Source organism: Triticum urartu, chromosome 3A, assembly GCF_056163025.1.
Source record: "Triticum urartu cultivar PI428250 chromosome 3A, HENAU_Tu73, whole genome shotgun sequence".
Classification (NCBI taxonomy): domain Eukaryota; kingdom Viridiplantae; phylum Streptophyta; class Magnoliopsida; order Poales; family Poaceae; genus Triticum; species Triticum urartu.
Window position 1 is genome coordinate 696,769,914 of NC_141875.1, and position 16,122 is coordinate 696,786,035.

At 48.4% G+C, this 16,122-nt stretch overlaps 1 protein-coding gene across 1 annotated transcript; it reads left to right on the forward strand.

Annotated features, from left to right (window-relative positions):
* Positions 1–1,223: 1,223 nt before the first annotated feature.
* Positions 1,224–4,363, forward strand: HY2 (phytochromobilin:ferredoxin oxidoreductase, chloroplast / phytochromobilin synthase (HY2)). Its single transcript, XM_048710167.2, has 8 exons — positions 1,224–1,840; positions 2,376–2,495; positions 2,836–2,930; positions 3,028–3,121; positions 3,217–3,348; positions 3,444–3,548; positions 3,713–3,763; positions 3,855–4,363. Exons 1-8 carry the CDS (start codon positions 1,580–1,582, stop codon positions 4,041–4,043), a joined length of 1,047 nt encoding a protein of 348 aa, XP_048566124.2. The 5' UTR covers positions 1,224–1,579; the 3' UTR covers positions 4,044–4,363.
* Positions 4,364–16,122: the final 11,759 nt, after the last annotated feature.

The window sequence follows — 16,122 nt, forward strand, 5'->3', positions numbered from 1 at the left end:
AACCTAGCGAACGAGTGGCTTCATCTTGACAGCATTGACACCTCCGTTTGGCACCTTGAGGGCTCCATCAAGGATTGGTGGACAAATCATTCCGACATCAACACCGCCAATGGCAGGGCCATGGCATCCGTCATGTTGCTCATCAGTTGGCTCAGAGGTAACAAGAGAAATGCTTGGATGTTTCGCCACAGAAGCACTCCGCCGCCAATCTTGCTCAATAACATCAAAGGAGAGGCCCACCTTTGGATCGCCGAGGGTACACAATTTTTTTGGGGACCATTATGCTGGGAGAGAATCTTATTGTAACTTCGGGCTTGTAGCACACACTCTACTCTCCTCTTAATTAATATGCGAGGCAAATCTGTTAAAATAGAAACAACACAACAGTCTCTAGGAAGCCGTCTGGGATGCGTTTTTCCTGCCCGGTATTTCTGAACTTGTCATGCGCTTTGCCTCCTGGAATAGATGCCAGTAGAAAGGTCCTTCGGTTTTTTTGTTTCGAAGGCGCCATGTACGCTAGCCGAGCATAGTCAAATACCGGAGAAGCAGCACTTGCACTTGTTTAAAGCGAGAATCCAGAACCTGAACGTTTCTGCCCAGTGACCAACATACTCGATCGGATTATATTCTTGAGTGTCAAGACATTCTTACTGATCGTATCGTAGAGCATAATTCTTCAGAGTTTAGTATACTATAGTAATGGTAATGGACTAATGGTGTAAGCAGCGATGGAACATGGCCTAACGAGTGATGAGGAAAGCAGGGAATATTCCCTTGGAAATGGACAGATAACATTGTTGTAGTGGTTGCAGCATCCCGCTGGCCGGTGGTGGAACTGCGCTCTCCGTAAGCAGAATACTCGTAGGCAAGAAGATTTGGTTCCGCCTCATGTGATCTACTTCCTTTGTACCGAAATGTAAGACTTTTTTTTGTTTGCATAGGCAATAAAAACCGTCTTACATTTTATACCTGCTTAAATGTGTGTTTATTTACACGACAACGCTTCAAATCACCTGACTGAAAACAAAACTACGTCCATCTCCTTCGGGCGTCACGTGCCCCCGTGGGGAAGATCAACGTGAAGCTTCCCCTTCCCTCTAGCTATCCCTCTCCTCTCCCAGCACACCCTTTGCAGCAAGCCTTTGTCATTCACCACCCCGCTCTTATAGCATCGACCGCCATGAACTGTTGCAGGTGTCTTCCCTGATCTCTCCTCCTCTGATTCAGACCGGGGACAGGCATAAGAGTTGGTCTTTGCTACCCCCAAATATACCCGGAGCTCATCAAGCTTGTCCCCCTCTCTTGCCCTCCTCCTCCTGACTCCCTTCATTTATGCCGCGAGCTCCCCACCCACCATCAATGATGCGTGCTCCGCAAATTTTACAATGCTTTTTGCAACAAGGATCCTGTTGCAACGGCAATGGACTTGGCCAAGATGCTCTTGCAACAAGGATCCTGTTACAATTAGGGTCTACTGCGGGGCTATGTGTTATTTGTAACCTGACGTAGTACTACCAAGTGGCCAAGTTTCTGCAAGTTGCTTTCTTTGGGAAAAAAGAAACTGCATTATTACATCAAGATGCGTGCAGCATGGGTTGGTTGGTTGGATGGATGGATCGATGGGGAATCCCTCCCACGTGTCCTCGCCTCTCCCCTCTCATCCATGCCTCGCACACCGCAGTGGACTGTAGCAACTGGGCTGGGAGGGGAAGGAGCAGAGGGGATGAGCGGCGGCGGCGGCGCCGGAGTGCTGGGCGCCGGCTCGTCGTACCAGAGGTTCGTCCGCACCGCGCTGGAGCAGACCCGCCTCCGCACCGCCCTCACACCCCACCCCTCGCAGGTTGGTTCATGTCCTACTGCTTCCCTTCCCTTGCTCGCCTTGCTGAGCTCCCTGTTCCTCTTTCCTTGCCACCTTGCAATGTCCTGGTTCGGTTCACGCTGCGCTGGCGAGCATGCTCTGTCTGCTCGAGGTGACTAGCAAAGCTGTAACTTCATACAGGTGTCGATGCTAGCCCGTTAGCTCCACGAATTCAGATGCGCCTGCTAACTGAAAATTCAGTCTATAACAGAGAAGCAAAATCAGTACTGTTGTGATGTCGCACTAGTGCCGGCTGAATTTCGGTGCTTGGTCTTTGTCTGACGCCCAGGATCTCCTGTAAACAATGACCCCAAGCACGAGCCTTATTTCTTCAGATATACTTATAATTATTGACTAGTTAAGCCGTTGAGGGTCAGTCTCCGAGTCTGGTATAGGCATTTTTTTTATGCAATTGTCCATCTAGAACATCTTAAAGTGTAGGTATCCTGTGATGTCGGCTGACGCCAGTCACATTTGTCATTACAGAAGATGATTTTGTCCTGTGTCATGCTCCCAGGAAAAGTTCAGGCTCATACGAGCCAACGACGATGCTGCTGTTTTGGACGCTCTCTCCTTCAGTGCCCCCAAGATCAGACTGCTTCGCAGCTTGACAGTTGAGAAGAAAAACTCGGTTCAGGTACTTCATCTCCAAGTTCACTTGTCCAAAACCCTCCAACAACTATCCCAGAAGGCTATGAACTGAAAGATGGGTGTACATGTGAAGTTGATTATATCTGAATATTACAGCTTTAATTTGTTCTATCTGATTACATCTGAAGTTCCATAATATTACAGGTTTCATTTGTTCTATGAATATCGTACAGTCGAATCAGTGGTGATATTTTCCTTTTGAAATCTCTTATCTCTGTTTCATCACTCAGTTTATGACTGAAGGGACAAGGGAGTGTCATTGAGGATTTCATTTATCGAGGCTTATGATCCACCAAGCTATACTTATAATGCATATGCCCATGCAGGTTCTCGACTTTGCTGCTTTCTCTGAACCTGAATACGATCTTCCTATATTTTGTGCCAACGCTTTTACGACTCCTGCACAGAGTATCGTTGTCTTGTAAGTGCCATGATATGTATGCCATTCAAGACTTAATTACTATGGTTAAACTAGAATATGAATAATGGCCTGAAAGAACTATTTGAATTACTTGCAGGGACCTCAATCCGCTATACGATATAACTGAAGACAAGGATTACAAAGATAAATACTACAGGAATTTGATGCCCCTTATGCAGAAGTACAGTGAGGTACTTGGATCTTATCCTTCACCCAAATGCATTACCCCAGTCTTTTTCTATTAGCTTTATACATAGAGTGTTATCTTTATTTAGAGAAAATGCAGCTTCTGCCATGGGGTGGCAAGATTACGAGCGAATCTCTGAGATTCTTCTCTCCAATCGTGATCTGGACTATATTTGAGCCCACTGAACGCAACCATCATGTTCTATATTCAGCTTTGATGGATTACTATAAGGTATTCACGATTGCTTTATTAAATTTCTGAACTGTTGTGCCAGACATGCAATTTCAAGTATCATGCTCTGTTTTCTCATGTTTCTGATGACGCAGGTTTGGCTTCAGTTAACGGATCAAGCAACTGAAGAGAATGACACAACGAAAGTTGTTCGTAACAGAGAAGCGCAACATAGATATCTCACATGGAGGGCTGAAAAGGTTTGTATTTTTCATAAAACCCATGCGGAGAAAGTTATATTCATTGACTATTTGTCATTACACTGTTACTTGCGCCAAATTAGGACTGCCATTAGATATTATCATTTGTTAAAGCAGCTGCCACAGAGCATCTTCCACTAATGTCGTGCCTTGTCTATGGGTAGGATCCTGGGTTTCCACTTCTGAAGAAGTTGATTGGTGAAAGCCATGCCAAGGTTTCTCTTCCTGCGATATTCACTATATTTAGTTATTTACACACACCCAATTCATGTTATTTGCAGAGTTACTTATTGCTTTGATATTCAGGATTTGGTGACGGAGTTCCTGTTCGAAGGAGTGTATTCTCTTGGAAGTAAATCTTTCCTGGACTATTTCCCCGAGTACGCGCGTGACGACGGGACAGTAAACAAGAAGAGGAGTATGATCGGGAAATCTTTCGAAGCTAGGCCTTGGGATGCTACCGGAGAATTCATTGGTGGCAAGGATGCAGGATGAGATCTTTAGCTGTAGGACCTGCTCGAGCATCCTTCGGGTTTTCCTGAATTCGCCATGAGAATTCATCGGTGCTGAGGATGCATGATGAGATCTCTTGGAGTAAGATCCACATGGGCATTCTTAGGGTTTTGCTGAGCTCCTAGCGACAATCAGTATCGCGACGCTCTTGCTTCTCAGGATTCATTTTTAACGTTCTTCGTTACACGCTGCCCGGGCTACTTTGTATCCTTTGTAATTTCATCTGAAGGGTCTGTGTAGCTTAGACAATGTGTGTAATATTTGATTGGGTGCAATGTCAATAATAACTTACACTGATATCATATACTGGTCATCTATTTGTGAGGAAATACAGGTCCAACATAGGGCAGAAACCAGCAGCCGTCGTGCAGAATCAGGCTGCCGTCAGAAATAGGCAAATCCGATGAAAAAAATGTGTAAGGAGTGGCGAAGCGAGGGCAATGTTAGAAAGTTGAAAAAACGTGTAACATGACGAAAGTTGGGGAGCTCGTATTCAGTTCGGCGCCGCGAACGTCAACCGGCGCCTACAGCAGAGCCAAGTGGGCCGGCCCACGAATGCACCAGCGCGGAAGCTGTTTTCGCGGAAAAAGTTCATAAAATCTAAAAAGTGCATACACGCTATTTGGTTGAATGGAGCGGCCGCGTTTCGCATGCATGTGGCTGTTAATTTTTTCGACTTCTAATGCATGTGGCTGTTAGCATTAAACGCGTTCACACTGATTACTCCATTTCGAACTGAACGGATCCACGCATATTCATTTCAGAGTTTTAAATTTTAAAAAGTCATATATTTCAAACCACGCGTCGGAATTCAGATCCGTTTTCACTGCTGGAACTCTTGCGACGAGATCTTTGAAACTAGATCCCGCATGAGCATGTTTCGACAAAAATTTTTTGATTCCAACTTTGGTGCTATATGGTGCAACTTTAGTACTGTATTGTGCAACTTTAGTAGTACATCGTGCAACTTTTTATAAAATCAGTTTTTGGATCTGCATGATTCAACTTCCTATGAGATTGCAGTCTAGCAACCATGACAACTTTGATGTTTAGTTGGCAAGACTATTGGCATACACATATACTCATTTGGCGCGACAATGTAGTCTACTTGCACACACATTGATATTTAGTTGGCAAGACTAGTTACACACACGTGTACTTAGTTGGCGCGACAATGAAGTCTAGTTGCACATATATTGATGTTTAGTTGGCAGGACTATTGACACACACATATGCTCATTCGCCGCCGCAATGTAGTCTAGTTGCAGACACATTGATGTTTAGTTGGCAGGACTATTGGCACACACATATGCTCAGTTGGCGCGACAATGTAGTCTAGTTGCACACACATTGATGTTTAGTTCGCAGGAAGACTAGTTCGTCGAAATATCACCATGCGGGATCTACTTTTAAAAAGCACGTCGCTAGGGTTACAACGATGAAAACGAATCTGAATTTCGACACGCGGTTTACAAGATATGTCTTTTATAATTTTAAAATCAAAAATTAATGCACTAGAGACGAACATGAGACAGGTATCCATCACGTGAGAAAAGATCACATAGGATGATTAATTAGCATTGTCTTTTTTAGCACTTTTAAATTACAATAATTTTGCTCTTCTTAATATGTAGAACCGAGCGCCCGGCCGCCGGCTAGACCGGTCCGAAAAAGTTTCGCAAGAAACTTGCAAGCATAAGGACTCGAACTAGAGACGAACATGAGACAGGTATCCATCACGTGAGAAAAAATCACATAGAATGATTAATTAGCACTGTCTTTTTTAGTACTTTTAAATTACAATAATTTTGCTCTTCTTAATATGTAGAACCGAGCGCCCGGCCGCCGGCTAGACCGGTCCGAAAAAGTTTCGCAAGAAACTTGCAAGCATAAGGACTCGAACTCAGGTCGCTGCTTTGATCCGTGGTTCAGCTAACCACTATGCCCTCTAGACGACTATGACTAAGAGCAACACAAAATCTTTAAGAACTATTGTATGCGCGTTATTTATTACGCAGTACAACTAACATTTTTATTTTTTTTATGAAAGAAAGTTCATCAAATCTTGAAAAAGTTCATCCAATATGATAAGAAAAGTTCATCTATTTGAAGAAATTCATCGATTTTGAAAAAAATTCACAAAAATGTGAAAGAAGTTCATTGATTTTGGAAAAAAAGTTCATGAAATGCGAAAAAAGTTCATCAAATTTGGAAAAAAAGTTCACCAAATTTGAAAAAGTTCACCAAATTTGAAAAAAGTTCATTGAATTTTAGAAAAAAATTCATCAAATTTTAGAAAAAAGTTCATCAAATTTGAAAAAAGTTCATCGAATTCAGAAAAAAGTTCACCGAATTTGAAAAAAGTTCATCGAATTTTAAAAAAAAGTTCACCAAAGTTATAAAGTAAGTTCACCAAATTTCAAAAAAGGCCACCGAATTTGAAAAAAGGTTCATCGATTTGGAAAAAAGTTCAGCGGATTTCAGGAAAAGTCCATCGGATTTAAAAGAAAAGTTTACATATTTGCAAAGAATTCAATGAACCAGGAGGGAAAAAATAAAAACAGAAAATGGTAAAGAAAAAAAGAAAAAGGAAAGGAAATAGGGAAAATAAAGAATACAACAATGAGAAAGTACAATTTTGATGTATCCTAGTTAGCTGGCGCGATGGTTGCACTATCCCAAGTAGGAAAGGTGGGTCACGGGTTCGAATCGCAAGCAGCGCGCATTTGTTTTTTCAGGATTAAAGACAGACTAAAAGAACCTTCAGAAACAACTAAAACCGGCCCCTGTGACGCTAAATAGGAAATGCCCGAAAGTTGCACTACGAATGCTTTCGTGACTTATAATGGCCCTTTTTGGATTCATGGGTTAGAATTACTTTGGGCTCAAATAGCTCTAAAGTATCCAAACATAAGGTCTAATTGAGGTCATGAGGTCTAACAGAAAAAAAAAAGAGAAAAGCCCCCCGGGCCACGACCCAACAGGCCACCAGGCTGCCCGGCCGGCCCAGCTGCGGCCTCCCCCCTTTCCCCTTATCCTCCCAACCGGTGAGACCCATTCCCCCGTCTACCTCCCCATGCCCCACTGCCCCGGCTCTGCTCTGCCCCGCCAGTGCCGCCGACCGCCTGCGCTGCTGCCGCCTACGACCGCGCCCGGCTGCAGCCCTCGCGCGCGCGCCCTTGGTCTCTCCTCCTCTCGTGCCCGCGCGCATTTGTTTTTTCAGGATTAAAGACAGACTAAAAGAACCTTCAGAAACAACTAAAACCGGCCCCTGTGACGCTAAATAGGAAATGCCCGAAAGTTGCACTACGAATGCTTTCGTGACTTATAATGGCCCTTTTTGGATTCATGGGTTAGAATTACTTTGGGCTCAAATAGCTCTAAAGTATCCAAACATAAGGTCTAATTGAGGTCATGAGGTCTAACAGAAAAAAAAAAGAGAAAAGCCCCCCGGGCCACGACCCAACAGGCCACCAGGCTGCCCGGCCGGCCCAGCTGCGGCCTCCCCCCTTTCCCCTTATCCTCCCAACCGGTGAGACCCATTCCCCCGTCTACCTCCCCATGCCCCACTGCCCCGGCTCTGCTCTGCCCCGCCAGTGCCGCCGACCGCCTGCGCTGCTGCCGCCTACGACCGCGCCCGGCTGCAGCCCTCGCGCGCGCGCCCTTGGTCTCTCCTCCTCTCGTGCCCGCGCGCACACCGCGGCCACCACCCGCAACCCCCTCCCGCTGCTGCAGCTGCGGCTGCGCCGCCCCTCGCGACCTTCGCCCGTTCACCACGCTCGCCTTGCCCACTGACCCCGTGCCTCCCTTCCGCTCGCTCGCCGCCGCTGCTCTGCAGCTCGCTGGCCACGCCCCGACGCCTCTGCTGCCTGCTCGCCGCTCGGCGCGCGCCTGGCCCCGCCTCGCCGGCGCTGCGGTGGCCTTGCCGGCCCACGCGCGCGCAGCCCTCCGCCGGCGCCGCCCGCTGCTCCCCCTGGGCCGCGCGCTCCGGCGTCCCGCCGCATGCGCCTGCACCACCGGGGCGAAGCCCCGGTTTCCCAGCACCCGCGCCCGCTAGCACCCATGCCCGTTAGGGCCCCTGGCCCAATGACAGCCGGGGCCCACCCCCAGGACGTTTAAAAAAAGATAAAATATATATAATAAATAAATAATTAATAATAAAAATAAATAATTAATTAACTTAATTAATTAATTCTGTTAACTAACTATTAAACCAAATTAATGTGCTAATTAATCTAATTAAACAGTTAGTTAGTTAGACAACGACATGCGGGACCCACATGTCAGGTTGACCAGGTCAACTGCTGACATCATACTGACATCATGATGACGTCAGCAAACACTATTCTGGATAATGTTGGTTTAAATTAATTAAATAAATTCTAAAATTAAATTAAATCTTTTAAAAATTAATATAAAATAAACCATAGCTCGGATGGAAAAACTTTGTACATGAAAGTTGCTTAGAACGATGAGACGAATCTGAATACACAGCCCGTTCATCCGCCACGCATCCCTAGCATAGCAAACACGCAACTTTCCCCCTCCGATTCATCTGTCTGAAAACGCGAAACACCGGGAATACTTTCCCGGATGTTTTCCCCCTTCACCGGTACCACCTCGTACTGCGTTAGGGCACACCTAGCATCACGCTTTGTCATGTCATGCATCGTCATGCATTTGTTTGTATTATATTTATTGTTTCTTCCCCCTCTTCTCTCGCTAGACACCGAGACCGACGCCGCTGCTACCCAGTACGACTACGGTGTTGACGACCCCTCTCTCTTGCCAGAGCAACCAGGCAAGCCCCCCCTTTGATCACTGGATATCGCCTACTCTTCTCTCTACTGCTTGCATTAGAGTAGTGTAGCATGTTACTGCTTTCTGTTAATCATATTCTGATGCATAGCCTGTCATTGTTGCTACAGCTGTTGATACCTTACCTGCAATCCTAAATACTTAGTATAGGATGCTAGTTTATCATTAGTGGCCCTACCTTCTTGTCCGTCTGCCATGCTATACTATCCGGCCGTGATCACTCGGGAGGTGATCACGACTATATACTTATACATATATACATGCTATATAGGTGGTGATTAAAGTCAGGTTGGCTCGTAGGAGTACCTGCGAGTGATTCCGATGTTGGGGGCTGAAGGGGCTAGTGGGTCCATCCCGGTAGAGGTGGGCCTGAGTTCCCGAAGGCCCCCGACTGTTACTTTGTGGCGGAGCGACAGGGCAGGTTGAGACCACCTAGGAGAGAGGTGGGCCTGGCCCTGGTCGGTGTCCGTGGTTATTTCAAAATAACACGCTTAACGAGATCTTGGTATTTGATCTGAGTCTGGCTACTGGCCTATACGCACTAACCATCTACGCGGGGATAGTTATGGGCACTCGACGTCGTGGTATCAGCCGAACCCTTCTTGACGTCAGCGACTGAGCGGCGCGCGTCGGGTTGGACCGCGTAACGCAACTTCCTTTGTAATGGAGGTTGCTAGGTCTGCTCTCCGGCCGCGTTCGCAATGTGCAGGTGTGCAAAGGGCGATGGGCCCAGACCCCTGCGCCATAGGATTTAGACCGGCGTGCTGACCTCTCTATTGTGACTAGGTAGGGCTGCGACGTGTTGATCTTCCGAGGCCGGGCATGACCCAGGAAAGTGTGTCCGGACAAAGGGGATCGAGCGTGTTGGGAAATGTGGTGCACCCCTGCAGGGAAGTTGATCTATTCGAATAGCCGTGTCCCTCAGTAAAAGGACGACCCGGAGTTGTACCTTGACCTTATGACAACTAGAACCGGATACTTAATAAAACACACCCTTCCAAATGCCAGATACAACCGGTGATCGCTCTCTCACAGGGCGACGAAGGGAGGATCATCGGTTAGGATTATGCTACACGATGCTACTTGGTGAACTTACCATCTACTCTCTTCTCCTGCTGCAAGATGGAGCTTACCAGAAGCGTAGTCTTCGAAAGGATTAGCTATCCCCCTCTTATTCCGACATTCTGCAGTTCAGTCCACATATGATACCCTTATTCCATTTGATACCAATGCATACATATGTAGTGTAGCTCCTTGCTTGCGAGTACTTTGGATGAGTACTCACAGTTGCTTTGCTCCCTCTTTTCCCCCTTTCTATACTCGATTGCTGCGACCAGACGTTGGAGCCCAGGAGCCAGACGCCACTGTCGATGACGACTATTACTACTCGAGAGGCGCCTACTACTACGTGCAGCCCGGTGACGACGACCAGGAGTAGTTTAGGAGGATCCCAGGCAGGAGGCCTGCGCCTCTTTCGATCTGTATCCCAGTTTGTGCTAGCCTTCTTAAGGCAAACTTGTTTAACTTATGTCTGCACTCAGATATTGTTGCTTCCGCTGACTCGTCTATGATCGAGCTCTTGTATTCGAGCCCTCGAGGCCCCTGGCTTGTAATATGATGCTTGTATGGCTTATTTTATTTGTAGTGTTGTGTTGTGATATCTTCCCGTGAGTCCCTGATCTTGATCGTACATGTTTGCATGTATGATTAGTGTACGATTGAATCGGGGCGTCACAAGTTGGTATCAAAGCCGACTGCCTGTAGGAATCCCCCTTCCACACTCCTTGGCCGAAGTCGAGTCTAGACATTACAAAAACTTTTACTAACATGGCTTTGTGCCTTACGTTCCCACGTCGCCATCTGGGTGGTATTAGGATCTTTTACTCCGATCCTTACTCTGGGACTCTGAACTCTCTTCTACTCGAGTTAAACGATTTTTACTAACTCTAACATTAGGACCCCGTGACCACGTTCACCCCAAAGTTGGATAAGCCCTAGTTATTCTTTAGAGTAGTATTTGACATTATTCACATTGTCATTTGACTCCTATGAAAACATCTTTGTTTTCAGATGGAACCCACGAGACAGGTCGTGCGCCACACGATGGCCATTGGTGCCTCAGGATCACCTGCTGTGTTGGTTGGGATGATGACCTATCTAGGTTATCGCTGGCACCCTGAGTACACTGTCTACGAGGAGTACCAGGACTTCAACCAGGAGCAGTACCGTGCCATCGTCCACCTCTACTCTCGGGAGTATGACTCCACTACCGTGCTGCACACTGCTCATGGTGTTGGAGTGACTATCGATATGGCGGTCCACGATGCTGCTTATGCTGCTCTGACACGTCTTCATGGAGAGTACCAGGAGTTGGACACCTCCCCCTTCAGGCACATTGCTATCGCATCCGATGTTGGTGCGGAGGGATACTACACTGCTGCCTACTCCACTGTCACCCGGGAGCCCTTCTATCATCAGAACCTGGTTCTGCATGCCGATGGGCTGGATAGAGCTAACCGAGCTCTTCGCCACGAGTTGTACACCACCCGTCAGCACCTGTACCGTGCTCTGACACTGTTGCACCCCTCTGTCCGATCTGGTGATCTGTCACGTTCTGCGATCTACCCTGCCAGGACCGTGATGCCCCAGGGTGTCGGTTGGCCAGATGTGGGAGGCTACTCTCCCGCACTTGGTCCTCTCCTGCCACCTGCGCATCGGGTTCCGCACCAGAGTATCTGCGGACCCCAGGCTACTCGCGTGGAGGTCTTCCCTTCATGTCACTACCAGCTGTCAGGCTACACCTACCTCCATAGTTCCTCCTGGGACTGATATAGGCTTGCTTGTTAGTGTTAGATGCATTCGCCGCGAGCCTATGTGTCGCCTATGATGTTCTTAGTCTGTATACTGAACTCTGTGTACCGAACTCTATGCATGGTCTCTTTTGTAAGCTATGCCAACTACTAAGTAGTATCTATCGTGTTCCTTTCATTAAGCATGTTTCATCATGAATGATTCCTGCCCTTACAATTCTCAATGCTGAACTACTCCTGTTATATATTAGCAGGATGGTTAGACTAGGTGGTCGTGGTCGTGGTAACCCTCCCCCACCCCCGCCTGAGTACATGGCTGGGATGATGCAACAGTTTGAGCTGAATCGCCAGTTCATGGAGAATATTATGGCTCAGTTTCCTCGCCCCAATATGAACCAGCAGCCAACCCAAGTGACTCTGCAGGATTTCATGCGTCTCAACCCAACTGTGTACCGCAGCTCAACTCAGCCTCTAGATGCTGATGACTGGCTCCGTGACATCACCTATGAGATGGAGTCGGCTAATGTAGCCCCTGCCAGCTATGTCACCTTTGCTTCCTTCTTCTTGAAGGGACCCGCTGCTCAATGGTGGGACAACCATAGGCGTACCCTGCCGGTTGGAACAATCATCACCTGGCCAGACTTCCAAGCTGCCTTCCGTGCTCGCTTCATTCCTCAGGGAGTCATGGATCGGAAGAAGCGCGAGTTCCGCAGCCTCACCCAAGGCAACAAAACTGTGGAAGCTTATCAGCGGGAGTTTCTGGACTTGTCCCGCTATGCTGAAGAACACATTGCAACTGATGCACGCAGTCAGGAGAAGTTCCATGATGGCCTTTGTCGGTGTCAAAACCGGCGGATCTCGGGTAGGGGGTCCCGAACTGTGCGTCTAAGGCGGATGGTAACAGGAGGCAGGGGACATGATGTTTTACCCAGGTTCGGGCCCTCTTGATGGAGGTAAAATCCTACGTCCTGCTTGATTATTCTTGATAATATGTGTAGTACAAGAGTTGATCTACCACGAGATCGGAGAGGCTAAACCCTAGAAGCTAGCCTATGGTATGATTGTCTGTTGTCCTATGGACTAAAACCCTCCAGTTTATATAGACACCGGAGGGGGCTAGGGTTACACAAGGTCGGTTACAAAGGAGGAGATATACATATTCGTATTGCCTAGCTTGCCTTCCACGCCAAGTAGAGTCCCATCCGGACACGAGACAAAGTCTTCAATCTTGTATCTTCATAGTCCAATAGTCCGGCCAAAGGATATAGTCCGGCTGTCCGGAGACCCCCTAATCCAGGACTCCCTCAGTAGCCCCTGAACCAGGCTTCAATGACGATGAGTCCGGCGTGCAGTGTTGTCTTCGGCATTGCAAGGCGGGTTCCTCCTCCGAATACACCACAGAAGAATTTGAATACAAGGATAGTGTCCGACCCTGCAAAATAAGTTCCACATACCACCGTAGAGAGAATAATATTTCCACAAATCCAATCTGCCGACACGTTTTGGCAGCATGACATCATGCCATGGCCCGGTAATTATTCCTTAACCAGCCCCGCACATAATGCGAGGCGGTTTCTTGACATGTCTTGTCAGAGCAGAGATCGTGTTCCCCTTATTACGAGATTCTCATTAATACGGACGTGGGTAACCCAACCGCGCCTAGGACTCCTAGATTTTAGGCAAGTCCCAAACGGTCACGAGGAGGACGCTTGATATTCACCCTCTTTATAAAGGGACAAGGCTTTTACTTCTTCCCTCACACGCTCAATCGAATCCTTCCCCCGCCTCGAGTTCTAACACCCAAAGCCTAGGTCAGGTGCTTCGGACCTTCAATCATGTCCGGATCCAGCCTTTAAGGCCGGTGGATGCCTTCCTCCGTCACGGAGGAGGATATCAAGAAGTTGAGGGAGGCCAGATACCCGACCGCCGAAATTTCGCATAGGCTGCCCGCCCGAGGGCAGGTCATCCCCACTCCCGAACCCAATGAGAGCGTTGTGTTCGTCTCCCACTTCCTCCGAGGACTAGGCCTCGCTCTGGATCCTTTTGTTAGGGGTCTTATGTTCTGTTACGGGCTGGATTTTCACGATCTAGCCCCGGATTCCCTCCTTCACATCTCGTCATTTATTGTCGTTTGTGAGGCCTTCCTCCGCATTACCCCTCACTTCGGCCTGTGGCTCAAGACCTTTGATGTGAAGCCGAAGATGGTCGAGGGGCAGTACGCAGCGTGCGGAGGTGCTCTAATAAGCAAAATTGCTGGCGCTCCATGGCCGAAGGGCTCCTTTCCAGAGGTGTCCGGACTGTGGCAACGAGAGTGGTTTTACGTCATGGCTCCCCGAAGTGCCAAGTGGGTAGCCGCCCCCACCTTCCGCTCGGGCCCTCCACCACAACTGATGTCATGGATCAGCAGGGGGCTGAGCTAGGGCCCAACCAAGGACGTGCCCATACTGCAGAGCCGCATCTGAGATCTCTTCGAGGGAGATTTCAGTATGGTTATGGTGATGCAGCAAGTCATGCTGGTTCGTCGAGTCCAGCCTTGCAAACGCCGGCCCCTCCGCATGTGGGAATTCAACCCGGAAGGACCGCACACTATTCAGAATTTCCTCGGCCTGACGCAAGAGGAGATCTACAAATCGTTCTTCGGACCCCAGATAGAGTGTCCAGACACTACCGAAGATGTGGGTCTGAGCAGCAACCGCACCGCGGCCCAAGTAAGTAATCCCATGGCCGAATACACTGTCCTTTTCTTTATCATGACATCATTCTGAAGAATCGCTCTTTGACCAGGACTGGGTAACAAAGGCGAAGATGATCCGGTGTTCGGCCCCCCTTCCTGAAGGCTTGGACAATCCGGTGCTGGAAAAGATGCTCGAGCCAACACCTTGCCTGGTGCCCTCGACGGAAGATGAAGGGGTGAATAAAGAGGGCGAAAGCGGGCCTCCACCGCTACCTATTCCAACCAAGAGAATGAGCGTCTCCGTGAGGGAGGACAACCCAGGGGAATAATCTGACATTCTCTCACCCCGGGGAAGGAAGAGGACTACCTCTGAAGATCCGGAAACCAAGGTTTCCAAACTGGAGAAGAAATCTCCGCCAGAGGATCCTGCCTCGGAGGGTGCTCTAGCCGCACAATGCCCGCGGGGGGATCAGCCCTCTAACGAGCTGTAAGTAATTAAAAAGTACTTAATAGTGAAGATATCCTACCTTACTTCTGAGGAAAATAACCGAAGCATTTATCTTGCAGTTCAGATCTTAGCCCTTCTCAGCAGAGCTCGTCTTCGGGGGATCTTCTTCCGGAGATGATGGAGAGCGAAACGCCTCCCCCAGACTCCCCTGCTCAAGAAGCGGGCGACCTTGAAGTGTCGTCGCGGAGGGTCTCTCCGGATCCGGCGAGACCAGAAGACAATCCTATGGCCACCCGAAGTCTCCAGTATCCGGCTCTTGAAGAGAGCAACCAAAAGAGTCCAACACCGTCTAGTATGCGGTCGGACGTACTGAGGAATCTGCTAGAGCGAGCAACTATCTCAGAAGAGCACCGTACGTTGATGAGTACGGTGGTTGAAAGGATTTCGTCCGCCGAAAGCGGGTTGCATGAGGCCTTTATGAGTCTACTGACGGGTTTTGAGGTACGTGAAATGATGTATTTTTTAGACAGTACCGCACATTTTAAGGTGTGCCCTGTGTAGATAGTAGCCCCTGAGACTCTGGTTGTCATTGAGAATGGTGGCAAATAGAGGATCGTAGTCCCAAGAAATGACCATACCGCCTTTATGTGCAGGTGGTTGAAGCTCCGGTGGCCAGCCGGACTGATGGGTTTGCCGTACTAAAACGGCAACTGGATGCGGCAGATGCCGACATTGTGCTTGTCAACAAGCGGCTTGACGAGGCACATGGTGAGTGATTTTTCTGGTGATCGTCATATAATAAGAGCAGCATGATGCCAGTATCTTTGATATGTTTTGACTGCAGATGGAGCTGCCACCATGGAGGCCCTTCGGGCGGAGCTTGCCCGAGCCAAGGAGCAAGCAAGGAGTAGTAGTGCGGCCGCTTTAAAGGCGGCCAAAGAGTTAAGAGCCGAAAAGGCCACGCATTGTGAGAGCAAAGAGAAAATGGCCAAGATGGCTGTAAAGTTAAAAGACACTGCCGACCATTTCCAGCTTCTTGAAGAAGAAAACCGGGCGAAGGCGACGGACCTGGAAAAGGCCACGATGGCGACCAAAGACACCCGCTCTGCGATGAGAGCGAACAAGGAGGAGCTGCGTCAAGCTGGGGATATCGCGGCTGGGAAACCCTTCATGCTGCGGAGGAAGTTTGGAGATCCTCAGTATGCCCCTCTGGATCGGCTGTGGAGTTCGGCGGACGCATATCTGGACTTGGCGGCGACTGTTGTCGATGCGGCCGAATACTTACGAGATCAAATAGATCGTGAAGTGGAC

Bases quoted from the DNA above. Each gene is read 5' to 3' on its own strand.
- HY2 (XM_048710167.2), top strand. From the start codon at position 1,580: ATGCGTGCAGCATGGGTTGGTTGGTTGGATGGATGGATCGATGGGGAA. The intron at 3,122-3,216 runs GTACTTGGATCT...GAGAAAATGCAG, and splicing joins TTATGCAGAAGTACAGTGAG to CTTCTGCCATGGGGTGGCAA. The intron at 3,349-3,443 runs GTATTCACGATT...CTGATGACGCAG, and splicing joins CTTTGATGGATTACTATAAG to GTTTGGCTTCAGTTAACGGA.